General features: G+C 33.5%; 1 protein-coding gene across 3 annotated transcripts; it reads left to right on the forward strand.

Annotated features, from left to right (window-relative positions):
• Positions 1-250: 250 nt before the first annotated feature.
• Positions 251-21,868, forward strand: LOC133197560 (rab GTPase-binding effector protein 1-like). Of its 3 annotated transcripts, XM_061333651.1 has the most exons (22): positions 251-441; positions 1,020-1,124; positions 1,458-1,661; positions 2,279-2,405; positions 3,661-3,775; positions 4,088-4,288; positions 4,664-4,799; positions 5,016-5,174; positions 5,589-5,693; positions 6,333-6,374; positions 7,007-7,038; positions 7,274-7,544; positions 8,279-8,403; positions 9,174-9,395; positions 9,628-9,726; positions 9,857-9,895; positions 10,105-10,206; positions 10,714-10,903; positions 12,083-12,249; positions 13,976-14,092; positions 15,636-15,746; positions 17,970-21,868. In XM_061333651.1, exons 1-22 carry the CDS (start codon positions 387-389, stop codon positions 18,135-18,137), a joined length of 2,892 nt encoding a protein of 963 aa, XP_061189635.1. In that variant the 5' UTR covers positions 251-386; the 3' UTR covers positions 18,138-21,868. The 3 variants fall into 3 exon arrangements, with proteins under 3 accessions (XP_061189635.1, XP_061189636.1, XP_061189637.1); XM_061333652.1 differs by lacking the exon at positions 6,333-6,374; XM_061333653.1 differs by lacking the exons at positions 5,589-5,693; positions 6,333-6,374.
• Positions 21,869-22,595: the final 727 nt, after the last annotated feature.

Here is a 22,595-nt window from a genome sequence, read left to right on the forward strand (position 1 = left end):
CCAAGCTCAACAATCCCATTTCGGGAAGGGGCCTAGGGTTAGGAAAAAACTCTCTATACAAAAAATGTTTTTCATTCATTAACGTGTTTACGGTTTGACCGTACTGGAATTAAAAAACTGAATTCACAATTAGAGAAAGTTTTATAGTCTATACATAAAATAAAAATAAAAAATTGGTATGTATTTTATTATCTTAACGAAAAATACACCCTGGAGTTATCGCGCCTTTTCATAATATTTTTACCTCCAAACCGAGGAGAGTTAACCACGGAAGTAGGTGGCGATGAGATGCAAAATGACGTGATGTAAATTAGTGATGGAAATGTTTACATCTAGAAAACGATCGCATGTGAGAAGACGTGAACACTTTTGAATTTAACTGCAAAATGTCAGACGGTGAAGAGTTCGGGCCACTCGAAACAGCGTCCACATCTTCCTCAGGTAGTCAAGGGTTTTGGCAGATCTCTGCATCAGTAACTGAAGGTTGGCGTTAATTATCGATCGGTGTCCAGCATGAATGAATAATTTTACATTCGCTTAAATCTTCAGTTAATAAAGCCAGTTTATATGAAACGTGATAGTAAATAATCGACAAGAAGAATGCATTTACGTAAACGGGCGATAGGACACGCCAACGAAAGTAGCATTTGTGCAGGATGTGCTATGTTGACAGTGTCCATATTTTGCCTAGATACACAGGAAATTCAACAATAATGTTGATATTAATCATTATTCTATAAAATTATAGTCCATTTACTGCGGTCAATTTTAGGATGTATTAAATTCTATGAATGCAATGCATATATATTTTTCTTTCTTTTCTTTTGGTCAGTTTTACATGACATGCCTCCATGACATGTCATAAAGTAAACTAAATATATATTTATATTTTATATTCTTAAACTCATTCTTCAGTATGCATACAGTTTCACGTCTTTTCTTTGCTTTACAATTATATAAAAAAATAAGCAGTATTTGCTATCATGTCTATAATGTTGTTTACCATGTTTCTCATACAGATGAAGTTACTCAATTGAGAGAAAGAGTTAAAGTCCTTGAGGAACATGAAGCAGAATTTGGACAGAAGAGAGCAAAATTCAAAGAGATTTATGTACAAAAAGAAAGTAATGCAGTTCATTTCTTATTTAAATATAGGCATATTCATAAGATTTTTATATTTGAATGTATTACAAGGGATAGATACTAGAATGTTCCATCGTTAAAATGATAAATGTCCCATGGACCAAGTGGTGGGGACCTGTCCCGAGACACCGTTAGATTATTCTAACTATTCAAGGGACTCCTTATTATATTGTACATGTTTTGATTTAAATGAGGAAGTCAAACATTTCAATATTAAGTTTCAAGCATTGAAATGCCTGCAATAGTAAGAGCTACAAGATCAAACATATATTGCTAATATGTGATTTACTACAAATCTGCCTCACTTGTAACAGAGGAACTCCAGATAGAAAAACAAAAGCATCAGGAGACTGAATCTGAGCTGAGTTCGGTGACTGAGGAGTTGGAGAGACTGCGGGGGGAACTTGAGGGGATAAAAACAGCTGTAGCTTACTCTGAATCTAATAAACAGGATGAGATCGAGGCCATCCGACGGCAGTGTAAAGAGGAAATAGAAACACTACAGTCTTTTCTCAATGGTAAATTAATAAAAGTGAAATTTTATAATTGTTCCTTACAAATAAAAGGTTTTTTCCCTTACTTTATTAAACAACAGAAATTAAAATTAATTTAATGAAGCATTGCAATTTGAGAATAAATGTAATGTCTGTTTCCTTTTGAAATATAAATGAAACTCGGTCATACATCTATTTCTACCAGAAGAATTCAATAGGTTTTTGGTAACTTGCTTTAATCTGTACACAAAGAGCAGAGTAAGGTCTGTAAACTGGTGTATGTCAAAGGTAAAGTATGGACCTGTATCCAAACTCTGGTACTACAGAATGAAGGCAATGTGTTGGCTAAAGTGAATACAAGGGATATTAACAGATTATTGTGAAATCAGTAGTTTTCATGAGGGGTCAATTTTTTTGGGTCTTGTGTATGAAGAGACTCAGAATTCATGTTCCCCACGAAATGTTAAAAATTTCATACTTCAGTATGATGTTTTTCTTAAACCATGAAATAAAATCCCTTGACTCAGTATTTTTTCCTCAAGCCACTAAAATTTGAACACATGAGAATTAATGATTTTTAAGTATTAGGTGTTTTACAGTGTATGTATATGTATTATGATATGTGATTTTATATTAAACAGAGGTAAGAACTGAAGCCTCTACTACCACAGCAATGCAATATGAACAAGAACAAAGAAAGCTAAAAGAACTCTGTGAAAAGTATGAGGAAGAGGTTCGAGATTTACGTGGTCGGCTAAACCAAGACGGGTGTGTATACATTAAAAAAAGATATGATATAATGGTATAATGTAAAGTGAAAATTTGCAATACTTATAGATAATTCAGAAATCTAGGTGAAATGTGCAGAAATAGGTCAGAAACTTTAGGTTTACTAACAAATAATGTACTGTCTGTGTCAACAATATTTCATCTGTATAGTATTTACTAGTATTTCTTTGTACTGATATACTTGTATGTACTTTCTCAGAGTTCTTCAGAAGTTACAATTAAGGTATAGCACACAATTAACTTTGCATGACATTAGATATTATACTAGAACACAAAGAGTTTCTACATGTTATGTATTATACAGTTGTACAGATGTAACGGTATAAGGGTTCTAGTATTGGTTTCCTTGGACATGCAAGAGAAAAATGTACATGTATATAAGACCATAATGGATGCTTGTATTCTGTATTAAATGTATTTCTTTTTCCCATTTATAAATCACTGTATAAGGAAATAAGCACAAAGGTTTACTTTACCTGTTGTCATTTTATGAGTCAACACATACATTAAAAGTTAAGAAGTCCATTAAATTTAGGTATTTTGTGTTAGAAATATTATACAGGTATATGTAGCTTTTTTAGTACCTTTTTATGGAAGTTCTGATCTATAACACTCTATATGTGTGTATATTATCTATAATTGTTTAAAAAAATCTTCTAGAGGGCTTACATGTTTAATTTATTCTTACAATTTCTTGCACATTTTATTTGTCAAAATCAAAAGCTGAATTTCATTCTTTTTTCATGAGAATTGAAGCTGATACATGTATTTGTATATTTTCATTTCCTTTCATTCTTTCACATAATTATATAACAGTCTAATTACCTGTGTATACATGTAGCTAAAAATGTACCGATACATGTACGTATATTAATTTTATTACCATCAATAATAATGGAAAGAATCTTCATGAATTAGAATATGAAAACACTGAAGTGAAATTCATGTACATTTTTTTAAAAAAATTCCATAACTTCTCAATTTCCACAGTCCTCAGTGTAAAAATATAAATGAAATGGGATTTAAAATCATAAAAACATAAACAATCAAAACAAATGATACAGGTTTTTTTTTGGTATAGTGTATTTTTTTGTTCTGCATGTTCATGTCCCAAAAATCACCTACTACTACCTTTCACTGAGTCACATATGACATGTAATAAATATATTTTTATAAGTAATGATATGGAAATTTTTCTATTCAAATATCTAGATCAATTCTTTTTTCATTATAGAGATGGATTTTTGTCGTCTGTTGCTAAGCAACTGAAGCAGATGGCACCAGGGTCAGTAGGAACCAGTTCCAGTCTGGCTCAGGAACATGAGAGTCTAGAGGACGACATGAGAAAGGTCGGTATAAACACACCATAAAGACCTTATCCCACTCATTTATTTCAGGTCTTTCTATGGTTGTAGAAAAGTGTTGTCTTAGTCTTAATTTGTTTTCATTTCCGAATGATATCTCTGAAAGTCCTTCAGCTTTGGCACTGAAATTGTCTATTGTAACTACCTATGATTTAAAGAAGACCCTTATTGATTTTGAGGTTTAAAGGTCAAAGGCCAAGGTCAGAAATTCATTTATTGCATGATATGGTTGATAAGTTTATCAAAGAAGAAGATTTTGGCATTTTTTAAAAGAATGTAGTGTACAATATGCTATAGGCTCAAGCGGATGCTGAGATTTTGAAGTCGGTAGTAATGCCATTAGAGGAAGAGATTAAATCCCTGAAGGAACAGCTCCAGGAGGCCAGGGAAAAAACCAGGGACTTCCAGGGGATTCAGGCCTCACCCGGTGTTAAAAACATGACCCCAGACACACAGTCACTGTCTGAAATGGACCAGTCAAAAGATCCAGAGGAAAGGGTAAGGGTCAGAGTAGAAGACGGTAATTAAGTGGCTAATTCTACTGATAAATGTTCTACTAATAGACATTTTTAGCAACTGATGTCTATAGTTTTACATATATGTATTAGCATTTGTTCCAGTATTGACCATAAGTCTTGTAATTCTGACCTTTAGAAAATAATTATAGATTTAGAATATTAGATACTAGGATTTACAAGAGTGATTTATTAGTCATTATTTGTAATTGACGACCAAGCTGAGAGTTGTTTTGTATGCTGCTGTCAAGCATGAACATGTAAAGATGATATTGGATTGATATCTTTGATCATACTACATGTATTCAGTATAAGTTGTTATTTATTAGTATAATATTTAGGTTTTCATTTATTGTAGATCAAGGAACTTCTGAAATATCTACAAGCAGAGAAATCGTCACGGAAGGATCTGGAGATGTATGTCGCCGTACTGTCCACTCAGAAGAAAGTGTATGAGGACGAGGCTGATAAACTGAAAAAGGACTTTGATGATGGTAAGGTTCAGCAGAATGAATGTTTCCAAATATTTACTCTGATTTGAATCTTAGTTATCTCTAATGCTATCAGATCTTAAGTACACTTGTGTTTTAAAATCACTTTAACTCATTCCTAACAGTTGTTTCTGCAATTCTTTCTACTGCAGTAGGTGATTAAAAACTCTATAAGAATTTTTTATATGCATCTTAAAATACTGATTGTGACTAATGCAGTGTGTAGAATACTGGAGGATGAGAAGAAATCCCATGAGGATCTACGACAGACTTGGCAGATGGCCAATGACCAGTTCCTGGAATCCCAGAGACTGATGATGATGGACCTCCGTAGAATGGAGTCCGTGCTCACTGTAGAACAGCAGCGACAGATTGGAGGTAAAGTGACCAGTGGACAGTATTAATCATCTAAAACACTGTTCAATTAAATTGCATTTTGTCAATATTTTACCTAAAAATTCCCAAAACACATGTAAATTGGGGGAAAATTATTTTTGAAAAAAAAGTTGATGCCAACATGAAACAGTTTTATAAAACTATTACTGCTCCTGATTCTAGTAAATGAAGAATGCATGGATTTGATAATAAAAGCATGGTTTGAAATATATAGGGGTGGGGATATTTTTTTTAACAATATGTAAACAAATAATATACCAGCTATTCTAACATTTGCACATAGGGTTATACGTTTTAGTAGCTCTTTGATTAGATGGAAAGCAATTTTTCATTATTCAAATGATGGGTTGCCTGGCATTTTGATGACTTTGGATTTGATTTTGCTGGTGTTTATAGAGCTCCAAATGAAGGACAGAAAAAGGGAGGCTCAAGAAAAGAGGGTAAAAAATTTGGAGGAAATGCGGAATAAACAGCAACAAGAACAAGAGCAACGTAAACTAGGTATAGCTGGAGCTTATGTCTCACTCTGATAGATTTCTGTAGATTTCAGAGGCAGGGAAAACTTTACATTGCACAGCATTTTAAGCATTTTTTACTTACATGTAGGTCACACTTGTTTTCCCAAATATACATGTACATTCATGTATTTAGGCTTAGAGAGTGCGGAAAATTTATTTCTTTTTAATTTAAAAGTGTTTTCTTTGAAGTTAAGCTGCATAGATGGTTAAATGGAGATCTTGCTCCCAAAGAAATTCTTCCTTGTTTCAAATCTTAAATATAAGCACATAGCTTTTTAGGATTCCATCTAAATGCCCACAAATCTCAATTCTGAAGTCTTATCTGGTAATAAGTTTTCAAACCTTAGTTTGATTGCTTGGTACTAAAAGTATGACCAAGCCATATATTTAGTTCCATGCAAAAAAAAAAAGATACACATTACTGGTAATTATTGTTACTGCATGACTGAATACTCTGTTCCAGGATTTAACTTTAAATGATTCAGAACTGCTAGATGTTATAAATTTACCTGTAATCTTGCTTTAAGTGTGTTTTATTTTGATTGGATTGTTTCAATGAGAATTATCCTAAACCTTTGAACCCCGTTACTTTGGGTTTCGTTGATGTGTTCTGTTGCTATAGTTGTAGACGCCCTTATCAATAATTTACGGCGGTTAAACAGACGTAAGTGTATAAATGCCATCAAACGCATGACATTTTGTTGACTGCTTTTTTTCTGTGTTTTAGCATGTCAAACACATCAACACTATTATGAAAGTTAATAAAATATTTCATTGACAATTTTATTTTTCATGTATTAGCAAAATTCATTTGCATGATTATAATTTTTATTTTCATTTCTGAAATTTCAAACTTAAGTTATTTGTTTATATCTACAACTGTAGATGTGAATTTAAGTACATGTATCATTATAACATGTTTAAATGACATGAGAAAATTCAATTTATTTGATACCAGTGTTGTATAGTGTTCTTATTTATGGATGGCAAACCTGTATCAGACATATAGGGGAGGCAATATTTTACCTGCTGTACATGTATTTACAGTATATTCATATTTTAACTATCTTTAAACCATGTCAGAGATCTTCCTTGGGGAATTGAAGGAGGAAAAAAAACCTTAGTTTGTGATAAACAGAAATATTGTATGTCTCAAATGAAGCGCTGACTCTTAGTTAAAAAAAGTTGATAATTTATATTGGTGGTACAAGTCTTTTATAAAGGCTGCATAGTTTGATAGTTTGCTAGCATTTGGATGATGAGCTTGATTGTAATTTTGGTTGTTCACTGTTTCAGATGCTCTGAGGAAAATGGAACAAGTGTCTGAGGTAAGAGCTGCTGATTTACAAATCTTATCTGGAAGAAAACTAATGTTTGTACATCTGATTGACAAAAACATTTAGACTCGATTAGACTCTTGTGTGTACATGTAAGACTGCAAACAACTTAACCTGCTCACTACACATTTCATGAATTTCGCTTGAATAATATGTGACACACATATGTCAGCTATTTTATCAAATTGTTTCTATATATTCAGTGGAAACATTTTCTTGTTTTCAGAAACTGCAAACAATAGAGAACCATGACTTAAGTAATGCCCTACAGAATCAGACAGAGGCTTTCTCCCAGGGATCGAACTCCAGCATCAATCTACTGTCCGCAGATGTGGGTCTAATTAGGAAATCCCCAAGTAATGACACACTGGACACAACTGGGGACACCTTACTGGACGGCCTGTCCACTACAGGGGAGGGTCTGAGGGTACAGATCAGTCCAGACAAAACCCTTCACATGCCTCACCTGTCAGAGGCCCAAAAGAGGGCAATCACAGGTAGTTAGAGAAAAAAATCATATTAATTAGAGTCAGTCAGTGGTCCAAAAGAGGGCAATCACAGGTAGTTAGAGAAAAAAATCATATTAATTAGAGTCAGTCAAAGGTCCAAAAGAGGGCAGTCACAGGTAGTTAGAGAAAAAAATCATATTAAATAGAGTCAGTAAGAGGACAATCACAGGTAGTTAGAGAAAAAAATCATATTACTGTAGATTCCTTATTTTACGCGAGTACTAAATATTGCAAAATGGCCCAAGGGCGTCAAATCGCGAGAAAAATAATTTGTGAATGGGTAATTTATCTAGAGATTATACATAAATTAAAGCACCATTAAAATAAAAGCGAGTAATTTTATTTCGCAAGTGGTGCTTCTCGCGTAATTACGCGATTATTTATTCCTCACGTATATTTAGGAATCTACAGTAGTTAGATTCAGTGTTGAAAGTACAGTATGAAATTCCATCATCAGAATAGGGTTTTAAACTTGTGAACATGAATTTCATCATTTACATTCATATAGTAAAAGCATAACATGTATCTACATTTAATAATTGTTCATGGGATATACATGTATCTACATTTAATAATTGTTCATGAGTAAGTACACCAATGTAAGACACTGTACATACTCTTTGTTAATTCTTTTTATGAAAGATCAAGATTTCTTACTTGCAGTGAAATTTTTCCCGTATTAAGTGCCTGCAGTTGCCCTACTTTTAATTTATTATTTTTAGATCCAACTCCTGAATTAATGGCTCGTCAGAACTTGATGGCTACCGCCAGACAAACAGACAGCCGAATTTCTTTAGAGGGACGGAGAATGGTCAGTGAAAAGGAGTGGGAACTTCTACAAAAACAGGTAGAAGTCTGATATGGGATCTATTTATGCCATTTAGGAGCTAAAGATTATTGTATAAATAAAAGGGATAGATAGGAATCACCCTGTTAGTCTGTCCATCCCATGGACTGAAGCCTGGTCTTGGAATAAAAATCAGAATATTTGATGGAAAGGTTTTTTTTTTATGACCAGGGTATATGTCCTGATTTTGAATCAAAGTCATAGGGTCAAGGTCACAGAGCTCAAAAGTGGTATGTTTTAAGATTATAACTTTCTCTGTAAGCTTTTGCATTGAAAATTAAGGTCATGAATTTCTTTAACTTAAAAAATGACTTTAAGGCCATCATTCTGCAATTTTCAAATCTTCCACCCTCTTCCTTTTTCCCTAAGTGAGAGGGACACAAATTTCCTGAATTTATAAGACAGAGACTTTAAAAGGTTACTTTACAAAATTGCTTTTGATGAAGAGGTATATAATTATATGATAGTCAGATAAGTTCAAGGTCACATACATGGACATGTATATCAGACTCTGAATAGGAGCAGCTCAGATTTTCATATCTGACACAAATGATGGTTATGACTACATGAGGTGTTATAACTAACCAATCCCATTTAACAAGGTCCTTTGTTGAGTTGCCCCAGATAGAGTATCAGTCCCATAAGAACAGTTCTGTATAAACAAGACAACTACAAATGTCAGAACGGAACCTATAACTTTTCAGAACCTGTTTTAGAAAACACAAAGGCAAACTTCATATAAATTAAAATGTTTTAATTATGAAATCTAGCTGATAGAGGCGAGGGAGAAGGCTGGGAGACCGTGTGATATGTGTAATAATTACGAGGCCCAGCTACAGAATGTCCAGGACGACTATAAGAAGGAGCAGGTAAAAGCCAAGTCTCTGGAGCGTCGGCTCAACAGAGAGTTACAAACGCTGGAGAATAAACAGAAGTATATCACAGATCTAGAAAACAGTCTCAACAACTCAGCAACAGAGGCTCAAAACCAGGTAGGCAGCAGTTAGTTATTTTTATCATAGCTAAATATTCAAGGAATCTAAGACTGTGCTTACCCTTGGAGTAAGTTATGATTTCTAAATGAGTTTAAGGACATTTACAGTTTTATGGTTTTGTGGAGAATATGATAAAAATATTAAAAGTATTAATATTAAAACTGAAATCTGTAAACCATATTATAAACTGTGTGTTAATTCATTTGAGAGTTAAAATATTATTCAACAGATTTCCAGTTTAACCACAAAAATCCAGGAATGTGAGCGATACCTTACTGAGGTCAGACAACAAAACACTCAATCTCAGCTCGAACTCAGGGACATGTTGGTTAGTTAAACTCATCTATTAAGTTCTACTCAATTATAATGATCAGTAGCTCAATATTATATAAGTAGTGGAATAGAAATATTATGATACGTGTAATAATGACAAAGGATGTATTTCTTTAATTTTGTAGAAATCTTTAACCAAAGACAGGGAAACTGTTCAAAGAGAGGTGAGTGTGTAAAAAAGGCACGAGGAAATTTAAAAATTTAGAATTAAATTAAATTGAAAATCTATTTATATTCATGATAAGGCTTGTTAAGAAACCTATTTTATTTATCAGACTGTAAATGTACAACAGTTACTGTTAAAAAACTTCTTTAAGTAAGAAATGTGCACAATGCATTATACTTAGTGACAAGAAAATTTTATGGTTGCCAGCTTGTCAAGCTCCAAGAAGACAATGACTCTCTGATGGGAAAACACTCTAAGTACGCTCAACAGCTACAGAATGAGGACATTAATCTTCCCAATAACATGGAGGTACTGTAAAATAAAGAACTGTTGTGTAAATGTTTGGCAAAAATCATGACTAAATTAAGCCTCTACTTTAGTATAAAACAGGAATAAAATCATCCTGATCATTTAGAAATGAATGAGATATACTGTTGGTATTCAGACTTCATTCTCATATGAACAGGTGGAAAATAAGGTAGTTATATAACCTGTTAGAGCTAGATTTCATCTACAGCACCTCAGCACACAAATAATTACACATTCTCTGTGAAATTAAGAAGATTCCTTGCATTGTATTTATCAAAGTAAAGGTTTCAGGCTTTGATTCCACTGCCTTCCTCCCTGTATCCTGTTTGATAATCCACTTTTTTTCCCTACACTACCCAAAGTAGCCAAAACACAACATCTGTATGTCACATACACCAAAATGATCAGTGAAAAAGCAGCCAATCATTGCACTAGAATAATTTCTTTGTGGTTTTGTTGATTATAAGATAAGACAGTGAGTGACAATTAAACCTCTACATATTTCAGGAGCTGCAGCTGTTGTTACTGAAGTATAGAGAGGAGATCATTCAAGCCAAGGTGGCAAAGGAACACGTTGAGAGTTCCCTGAAGAGTGAAAATATGTTCCTGAAATCACAGGTCCACGCTGAACAGCAGGAGAAAAACAATCTAGAGGAGACGCTTAATCAGGAAATAGGCAGTCTACAGGAAAAACTAGGTAGGCACTGAAGTGCAATGCAGAAATATGTTGATGGATTGGAAAACAAGAGGGCTTTCCCATGATGCATTCTTTTGCTCATTGGATTTTCTTCCAGTCATACATGTACTTTTCTAGTTTTGATATTTCTATTCTCATGCTAAACCAATGTCTACAACAGACTGAAAAAAAAATCATACATCAGCATTCTTCTAACTTTAAAATTTCATCATTTGTTCATAACTTTTATAAAGATCCATCAATAACTAGTAGAAATACACTATGTATATTGTTGACACAGAAGCAAGCATTATATAGGAAGACAAACTTGGGTGAAATCCTAATCATTTTCCAGTTTCATCAATGGCAGTAATCAAAAAAGTCACCAAAAGCAATATAGTAAAATAAATCAAAATTTTCAGAAAAATCTAAGATTTTTTTTATCAAATATTACTATGTAGGCAGTTTACAAAAATAAATAGATATCTTGTCAGTAAAGTACAGCTTATCTTTATGATTTCCTTTTACTATTCTACAATAACTTCTGTTTTGGATTTACTGAAATAGTACATCAGTTAGTGCACTCAAAATTTAGCACAATTGTCCTCTTCAACTGATTAGGTAGCACAATCATAAATTAGTGCAACAAATGAAGTTTTAATAAACAATGAGATATTTTATTTCAGTTATATATTAGCATACACATAAATTAGTGGACAAGAAGAAGGGTGAAAGGCCATAAAATATGATTGCCATATATACTTGCGTATAAGTCGGTCTGCCTATAAGTCGGTTCAACTTTTTGCAGTTATCTTGGTGTTATTTACCATTGACCCGCTTATAAGTCAGAAGAACTTTTTGCCGCAATTGGTTGACAATTTTGAATTAATGCTCTGATGTTTTAAGCTGGTTTTAAATAATATTTTTTAAAAAGGTTTAAAAAGAATACATAAATGATTTTGTTCACCGTGTGTAACCGGCGGGATTGTTTATAAAATACTACCTTTAGTCATCCAGAAAAATACCAATCTTTCTATGACTCGCCTATAAGTCGGACACAGAGTTTTGGAACAAAATTATAGGCGAGTATATATGGTAAATACATGTATTAAAAAATAAGGGATGTTAACAGAATTAACTTGGTTAATATTTTCTTGTCATGGATAATTTATGCTCAGTGTAATTGTAAATTTCTTGAAGCTGTTCAAGAGAGTCTGAAGTCTGAGTTAGAAAGAGAGGGAGCTGTAAGGGCTGAGTTTGAGGGAAAGTACAAGGAGACGGAACAGTCATTAAAGAGCATACAGGCCAAGAACAAACAGCTGATATCTGGTCTTAGACAGCAGGTGGAGGAACAGTCCAACGCTAGGGTAAATATAGCAATTATAGCAATACAGGCCAAGAACAAACAACTGATATCTGGTCTCCAACAGCAGGTGGAGGAACAGTCCAACGCTAGGGTAAATATAGCAATTATAGCAATACAGGCCAAGAACAAACTGCTGATATCTGGTCTTAGATAGCAGGTGGAAGAACAGTCCAACACTAGGGTAAATATAGCAATTATAGCAATACAGGCCAAGAACAAACTGCTGATATCTGGTCTCCGACAGCAGGTAGAGTAACAGTCCAACGCTAGGGTAAATATAGCAATACAGGCCAAGAACAAACAACTGAAATCTGGTCTCCAACAGCAGGTGGAGGAACAGTCCAATGCTAGGGTAAATATAGCAATTATAGCAATACAGGCCAAGAACAAACAACTGATATCTGGTCTCCGACAGCAGGTAGAGGAACAGTCCACAACTAGGGTAAATATAGCAATACAGGCCAAGAACAAACAACTGATATCTAGTCTCCGACAGCAGGTGGAGGAACAGTCCAATGCTAGGGTAAATATAGCAATTATAGCAATACAGACCAAGAACAAATAACTGATATCTGGTCTCCGACAGCAGGTAGAGGAACAGTCCAACGCTAGGGTAAATATAGCAATTATAGCAATACAGTCCAAGAACAAACAGCTGATATCTGGTCTCCGACAACAGATGGAGGAACAGTCCAAAGCTAGGTTAAATGTAGCAAATATAGCAATACAGGCCAAGAACAGATTGCTGATATCTGATTTCCAACAGCAGGTGGAGGAACAGTCCAACACTAGGGTAAATATAGCAATACGGGCCAAGAACAAACAGCTGATATCTGGTCTCCGACAGCAGGTGGAAGAACAGTCCAACACTAGGGTAAATATAGCAATACAGGCCAAGAACAAACAACTGATATCTGGTCTTCGACAGCAGGTGGAGGAACAGTCCAATGCTAGGGTAAATGTAGCAATACAGGCCAAGAACAAACAACTGATATCTAGTCTCCGACAGCAGGTGGAGGAACAGTCCAATGCTAGGGTAAATATAGCAATTATAGCAATACAGACCAAGAACAAACAACTGATATCTGGTTTCCAACAGCAGGTGGAGGAACAGTTCAGCGCTAGGGTAAATATAGCAATTATAGCAAACAGGCCAAGAACAAACAGCTGGATTAGTTAAAATCTATTGCAAGGGAGGGTAAATCATCTTCAACAATTCTCTACTGGGATAGGTATGGATTTTATAATAGTAATTGCCAGGGTTGATATTAGATATATTACAATTACTTGTCAGGACATTTACAGCATCTGTAAAAATCCATTTTAAGGGAAGGTACAATATTTATAACAGTCCTGTGTCAGGTTTGTGACTTGACCTTTTGTCTGGACAGACAGATCTTCTTATAACTTCCAGTATTTCTGAGGAAGGCATTGCAATCCTGGCATTACCATGCCAAAGGAGGTACAATATCTGTAATAGTCTATTACCAGTTATGGTGCAGGATCTTTATGTCGGACTGAGTACAGCATCTGTAGTATCATACAAACATAAGAAAAGGAATCCAGTAAAAGGGAGACTAATTAAAATACCTAGATATAATGAGCCAATGGGCAGGATTTGTATATCATTAGACAACAGTCCAGTGTTTGGTTAGAGGCAAGTGTAGGTTATGTGTATTTTGCATTGCAATAAAAAGAATATCAACATTTAAAATTTGCTTTTTCAGACACATTTAGAGAATGAACTCCAAAAACAAAAAGCCAAAGTTCAGTCCCTTCAGATTGACCTTGACAACAGTGAGGCTGTACAGAGAGACTTTGTCAAACTCTCTCAGTCCCTTCAGGTAAAACAAAATACATGTACATTATTTAAGTCTCAGAATACATTTAAGGACTTGTCTCATGTTTCTCAATTACTTGAAATTAAAAGCATATTATGTCCCTTACGATCATCGTTTATAAATTTTGTGTTTTTATTGTGGAGATAACGTGGTTATAAAACATTATTGATTAAAATAAAAACCTCTCAGTTAAAAATCCAAGTTAATTAGGTAGCGATCACATGACCATGATACGTCATACATGTATGCAACAAAGGCTGATCAGCTGTTTATGTTAATCTTACTAAAATGTATGCTATGCAAACCGGATTTTCTGCATTATAAACAACCAAATCACTGATTTTATCTGTATGAAGTGAATATTCAACTTTTTTTTGAACTGTTAGCAAGAAAAAATACGAAAAATATATGTAAACATGGTAAATTAACCTGTTATCAGTGTTGATAGCGAGGGAGACGAGCAAAGACGAAGAAACTCGCTTGCACAATATAATTATATAATTTGTCATCTTATCACACATATTAACCAACCTTAATCACAAATTTTAAAAAATTACAGAACTTTGTTAATGCATTTTATTTCATAATCTTAAATCAAATCATAATGTAAATACTTGAGTGACTGAATCGTCATTGAAATCAAAAGGGGAACGCGGGACCAAGGTAATTGATAATAATACCTATAGTTTGAAAAGGTGATGGGATCTTTACTAATTATCATTTCTTCTAGAATCATATACTAGTTACTGTTATTAAAACTTACAAGCTCTGTAATAAATCAGCAAGTTTTTTCGAGATTTAAAATTTTTATTTTCTTACTAACATCATTTCACCAAGTATACCTACACTGTAGTCCGTTTATAATATTTACATGCATATATTTTTAAATTCATCTTTAAATAAATGTTTATACTTAAATTAGAACAACTTCATACTTTTATAGCTATTGAAAAACACGTAAGATTCAGAATTTTCCTTATTACCCTGCATTTGTCGTTGATAACTTCATTAAAAGTATACAGTTTCTCATCTTGCTATCACTGAATTGTCGCATATGATATCACAGCAGTATGGTGCCGAAATCTGATTGAAATATGCATATTGCCGTATTTGAATTTCAACTCTAAATTTCTCTTAAAATATGCTTACAACAACCTTTATTTTATTCAATATTTTAATAAACAAGGTTGTAGATAATATTTTTCATAAAATTACAGATTTTTTAAAAACATGTAACAAGTCCTTTAAAAATACAAGTTATAATTTAAAAAAAAAAGCACATTGCATATATAAACATATCAATTTATAGTTGCAAAAAAAACCAACATGGAAAAAATATTGAAGCTGATAAACAGGATGAATGAACTGAGCACAGATACAAAAACTGTATAATGACACCAAGAGAGAGATACACATGCTGTTGTAACTAAGTCTTGCATTCAGTAGCACAGTGGAAATTTGCCTAAAAATCTTATACCAAAACATACCGGTAATGCATATGCTTGAAATGGAATACTTGTGACATATTTTTGTAATCAATTGACAGATACAGCTGGAGAAAATTCGTCAGGCAGAGAATGAAGTACGGTGGCAACACGAGGATGATATAGAGGAATGTACAAACTGTAAACAGGCATTCAGTGTTACAAGGAGAAAGGTATATATAAACTGTAAACAAACATATAGTATTACACACAGACTGTAAACAGACATTTAGTGTTACAAGGAGAAAGGTATATAAAAACTGTAAACCAACATAAAGTATTACACACAGACTGTAAACAGATATTTAGTGTTACAAGGAGAAAGGTATATAAAAACTGTAAACAGGCATTTAGTGTTACACACAGACTGTAAACAGACATTTAGTGTTACAAGGAGAAAGGTATATAAAAACTGTAAACCAACATTTAGTTTTACACACAGACTGTAAACAGACATTTAGTGTTACAAGGAGAAAGGTATATAAAAACTGTAAACAGGCATTTAGTGTTACACACAGACTGTAAACAGACATTTAGTGTTACACACAGACTGTAAACAGACATTTAGTGTTACACACAGACTGTAAACAGACATTTAGTGTTACAAGGAGAAAGGTATATAAAAACTGTAAACAAACATATAGTATTACACACAGACTGTAAACAGACATTTAGTGTTACAAGGAGAAAGGTATATAAAAACTGTAAACAGGCATTTAGTGTTACACACAGACTGTAAACAGACATTTAGTGTTACAAGGAGAAAGGTATATAAAAACTGTAAACAAACATTTAGTGTTACAAGGAGAAAGGTATATAAAAACTGTAAACAAACATTTAGTGTTACAAGGAGAAAGGTATATAAAACTGTAAACAAACATTTAGTGTTACAAGGAGAAAGGTATATAAAACTGTAAATAAACATTTAGTGTTACACACAGACTGTAAACAGACATTTAGTGTTACAAGAAGAAAGGTATATAAAAACTGTAAACAGGCATTTAGTGTTACACATAGACTGTAAACAGACATTTAGTGTTACAAGGAGAAAGGTATATAAAAACTGTAAACAAACATTTAATATCCCACAGACTGTAAACAGACATTTAGTGTTACAAGGAGAAAGGTATATAAAAACTGTAAACAAACATTTAGTGTTACAAGGAGAAAGGTATATAAAAACTGTAAACAAACATTTAGTGTTACAAGGAGAAAGGTATATAAAACTGTAAACAAGAAAACATTGATGCAATCATCAATTGTCGCCCGGGAAATAAATAAAGTAAACAATGGAAATGAGTCTTGATCATCACCGCTTCGATATGTGTGAAAAAGGCATGCGTCTAAATGATGGAGACGATAGAATATTTTGAAAACTTATAGTCGGATGAAAATCGAACAAAAACGATAGCCTTTTAAACTTTATCAATTCCTCAAGTAAATGTTGGCTGCATAAAATATAATTTGAAACCAGACACATGCATCACCTATTTTCAAAAATGTCTTTCACCTTAAGAATATAAAACACGAACTGTGTAAAGTACGTTTTTACGTTTTTATGCGATAAGTAAAATTCGATGTTCTAAAAAAAGGGACCTGTCGTTTTTTCGATAGTAAATGATAAGCAACTTTATATATTAAATATGAAAAACATATATATTTTTACAGATTCACTTTATGGAAGTAAATATATGGTGTATCTCGTAATTTATAAAGGGAAAGAACATTCTGATTAACAATCTTTTTAATGTTTAGAAAACCTTTAATTCTGAATAACTTCTCCCACCTCAATCCCCATATACCAACACTTAAACTTATATGTATAGAGCAGCCCGGTCCTCCGGGCTGCAATAAACATTTAGTGTTACACACAGACTTTAAACAGACATTTAATATTACACACAGACTGTAAACAGACATTTAGTATTACACGCCAGACTGTAAACAGACATTTAGTATTAACAGAAGAAAGGTACATGTACAGTTAAACAAGCTTATAACGAAGCTTCAATTCATTATAATTGTGTTTGCTCTAAGTGTGTTTTACTGTATATAAAAAATGTAAACAAACATTTATTGTTACACACAGACTGTAAAAAGACATTTAGTATTATAAAGAGAAGGGTAAACACAGACTAAACAGGTATTTAGTGTTACTAAGAGAAAGGTTGATGACTCAGTGACACAGACATTTTTAAACCTATCCTGACTTTAGAGTAAGAGACCAGAACTGGTGTACAGAAACCTTTACACATGTCCAGTACGCTAAATCTTTGTCAAGTTATATATACTAAGTACTTTACATGCCTGTAAATGACAGATTATGCATTTCTTCTCTTGATGACTTATAATTATAATTTATAATTAAGACTTATATTTTACTTTTGTCTTTACAGCATCACTGTAGGCATTGTGGTAAAATCTTTTGTTCAGACTGTATATCTAAGACTGTGAACAGTGGCCCTAGTAACCGACCGTTCAGAGTGTGTGACATTTGCCACACAATCCTTGTTAAAGACGCCATGCCATATTTCAGCACTGAACCACCCAGCACACCAGACTAGACAGAGTAGTCTGCCCCTGATGTTGTGTAGGGTTGATTTATATACCCTTGTTGTTATATTGCATTATTTATCTTATTTACAACTGCAAGCAAGGTACATGATCATTTATAAGTGAATGCTTCTTTGCATTTTTAGATGCAATATATAGCAGTGAAAGTATGGGGTGCATTGTGTAGAAATCAAATATTGAGTGTATTTGTAGAAGTGTGGGACCTATTGTATAGAAGTGAAAGTTTTATTTCTGTTGTGTAGAAGTGAAAGGATGGGGTTAATTGTGTAGAAGTGAAAGAATGAGACATGTTTAGTAGAGGTAAATGTATGGGATCTATTGTATCGAAGTGAAAGTACTATGTATGAAGCATGATTTATAAACTTTGGCATGTATGTCTGTTAAATGGTTATGTATATATATTAAAACATTAGTCATTGGCACAAAGGATTAAAGTTAAAGGGGAGAAAATAGAAGACAAGTTCCATGGGTGTGGCATAGAGCTCTATCATATCTGTATATGATTAAAGTGCTGCTTCTTAATTTTGTTAAATCTGTCTGTCTGTTTAATACAATCAGAGCTGAAATCCTAAATATTGATGACAAGTGCAGACTAGAAAATACAGGATCTATGTTTATTTATTATGGTGTGTGTGAAATAGTTGACATGAATGTATGAAGTAGGACTTGTAGCTGGAGGATGGATTGTGGAGTGACAGATAAGCATGAAATTTAAATCATGTTACAACTGTGTGCAAGAGGAAGACATGATTATGTTATATATGTATTTAAGTGTGTAAAACTTAAATGTACTCTCTGTTTAGTTACAAAATCTTCAATTCCGTTTCTATCTGTCAGAAGAAACAGCTGTATATGTAAGACTTAGTACAGATATATAGATATGTATTCTAATAATACATGTGTAAAGGTTAATTTTACCAGGAAATATGTTCAAGATTTTTCTGATAAAACAAATGAGACGTCAAGCTGTAGATTTAGGTACATGTGTACTGAAAGTGATTTGCTCTTATTTGATGTAAACACAGACACAAATAACTGATGATGCAGCTATTTTGTTGTGTTATTTTTGTTTTAGTTTTGCTGTGATATCAGTGCATGTGAATTAATGACATTATTCAGATCTGATGTTGGTGCAGTAGTTATAGGGCAATTCTCACTATCTATTTACTATTACTATTAATATCTTGTAAATTTCAATTATTAATGTAATTACTGTAGAACTTTTTTCCACATGGTATTAATTTATGCTATGTACACGATCACACGTTTTCTGCAGAAATTTATTCCAGCATACTTAAAGTGCATTTAAGACATATAGAGGCAATCTAAGAAATCCGCATAATTTTCTACCTGTGGATGGAACAGAAATTGCAATTCTGTGGAAGTTTGACTCGTGGAAAAAAGTATGTTTACAGTATATCAAATCCCTAAAAATCATTTAAATTGTTTAAATTAATTGTAAACTTTTTATTCCATTAATTTCTTTTTTATGTGGAGTTGTAAATGATTTTTTTGTTGGTCATGGAATGACTATAAACTTTGTACATGAATAATCATGCCTTTAGTTATTGGGATATGAAAATGACAGGAGATTTCTCAAAAAACACATTCTGTATATCTTGGTTTTACTGTAATGGCACAGTGACTGTAGAGCTTACAATGTAGCATACAGTATTGGGATAACAGATTAGAGTTGATGTTAGCAGGATTCATGCTGTCTCCTGTACAGACTTCAGTGCACTAACCTAGGACCACTGCCAAAATATAATTTTAAGTAAATATGATATAAATAAACACTTCCTATATTAATTCATGATAGTGGCAGATGTATATACAACTGCACTAAATGCATGTGAATTCAGTATGTTATGAATTTCAGTGTCAGGTGCCTGTAGACCTATTTCATGATCAGGTGTCAATCAGATCACTTGATTTTCATAAAATTTTAAATTTTTAACCTTCACTCTGATTTTAAAGATAATACTAGTATTACATGTTTGAAATTATTTCTGGTAGTTATAGTAACACAGTAATTCAAAGAATATAAAACATATAAAAAATTGGAATTCTGTAGGTAACTAAATTGTGTGCTTTGAAACAATATTGAAAAGAACTATTTTTAGCTCACCTGAGCCAAAGGCTCAAGTGAGCTTTTCTGATCACATTTTGTCCGTCGTCCGTCCGTCCGTCTGTCTGTCCGTCTGTCTGTCTGTAAACTTTTCACATTTTTGACTTCTTCTCAAGAACCACTGGGCCAATTTTGACCAAACTTGGTACAAAGCATCCTTGGGTGAAGGGGAATTTAAATTGTTAAAATGAAGGGCCAAGTCCCCTCACAAGGGGAGATAATCAAGAGAAGACAAAAATAGGGTGGGGTCATTAAAAAATCTTCTTCTCAAGAACCACAGGGCCAGTAAAGCTGAAACTTATATGGAAGCATCCTGGGGTAGTGTAGATGCTAAATTGTTCAAATCATGACCCCCGGGGGTAGGGCGGGGCCACAATGTGGAATCAATGTTTTACATAGAAATATATAGGAAAAATCTTTAAAAATCTTCTTCTCAAGAACCACAAGGCCAGAAAAGCTGAAATTAATGTGGAAGCATCCTGGGGTAGTGTAGATTCTAAATTTTTAAAATCATGACCCCCGGGGGTAGGGCGGGGCCACAATAGGGAATCCAAGTTTTACATTGAAATATATAGAAAAAATCTTTAAAAATCTTCTCAAGAACCATTGGGCCAGAAAAGCTGAAACTAATGTGGAAGCATCTTGGGGTAGTGTAGATTCTAAATTGTTAAAATCATGACCCCAGGGGGTAGGGCGGGGCCACAATGGGGAATCCAAGTTTTACATTGAAATATATAGAAAAAATCTTTAAAAATCTTCTTCTCAAGAACTACTGGGCCAGAAAAGCTGAAACTAATGTGGAAGCATCCTGGGGTAGTGTAGATTCTAAATTGTTAAAATCATGACCCCCCGGGGGTAGGGCGGGGCCACAATAGGGAATCCAAGTTTTACATTGAAATATATAGAAACAATCTTTAAAAATCTTCTTCTCAAGAACCACAGGGCCAGAAAAGCTGAATGTAGAAGTATCCTGGGGTAGTGTAGATTCTAAATTGTTAAAATCATGACCCCTGGGATAGGATGGGACCACAATAGGTGTATTACATGGGGGAAAGTCTGGTGAAGAACAGCAGGGCCAAAGTTACTCAGGTGAGCGTTGTGGCCCATGGGCCTCTTGTTTTGCTTCATTTCCAAGGTCCAAACCTTTACTTTATCTACTTTATGCACATGCTTGCTTTATTTTAATGCATATGGTATATCTTTATACTCAATGATACTACAGAAAATGACATCATGTAGAAAGTGATTAGTATACACATTGATCAACATAATGCTTAAAATAAACAGTTTGTTAATGGATGTGGAACATTTAATGACTGGTGCAGTATTTTTTATTAAATGGTTTTGTTCAGGAAGCCTACATGTTAGATTTAATGTTTTATGGCCGAGAACAAAACATTCTAGTCACATTTGAAGGGCATCCATACAGCGTCTGGGATTACACAATGAAATTCATGTAGACGATTTAAAAATGTACTTGAAGTGGAGGAAATAGCTTCAAACCTTCTCTTTATTGTTTGTGACTGTTATATAACACCTGATCATCTTGTTTTATAATTATTATAAAGGTAAAATATAAAGTGGAAATGAAAACCATGTTGTTGTTTTTTTAGCTCACCTGAGCCAAATGTTTCTATGGAAGGGTGTCTGGCATCTGTCTGTCATATGATGTTGCAAGTAAACTTCTCATCTTAAATTCAGCTTAGTCTCTATATCCATTGAACCAATTTAACTAGTAAACTTCAACAAAGCATTCTTGGGTGAAGGGGATTTAAATTTCTTCAATGGAAGAGCCATGTCCTCATTCAAGGGGAGAGAATTTTAAAAAAAAAAAAAAAACAGAGAAAATATGGTGAGGTTTTTTTTTAAAAAAAAAATCCTCAAAAACCAATGGGCTAGAAAAAGAAAAAATTTTGTTAAAGATTTCTTGAGTAGACAATCTAAAAGGTCATTAAGATGAGTAAAATATGATGTCACCAATGGGTATCCAATGATGCAAGTTCAGGGAAAACTTTTCTCTCCTATTATAAGTACAAACCAGTAGCACTACATGTATCCTCAGCTAAGAGTCTTCTGGATTATTTATTTTTATGCCCTAAAATGGCCGGGGCATATAGGAATTCAGGAATTTTACCAGAAAACACTGGTCAAGTTCAAATTTGGTCATGGTTCGATGATTTTTTACAAGAGTTGTCCCTCTTGAACTTAGAAAAAACAGGGACCTTAGTATATAGGTTAATATATAGGTCCCTAGAAAAAAAAAAAGAAATTTTTAGTTTCCGCTCACTATGTATGTATAAGGTTGAAATTGCATGTGCAT

This window comes from Saccostrea echinata, unplaced genomic scaffold, assembly GCF_033153115.1.
Source record: "Saccostrea echinata isolate AGI-Se365-2 ecotype Australia unplaced genomic scaffold, CSIRO_AGI_Sech_v1 ptg000030l, whole genome shotgun sequence".
Classification (NCBI taxonomy): Eukaryota; Metazoa; Mollusca; class Bivalvia; order Ostreida; family Ostreidae; genus Saccostrea; species Saccostrea echinata.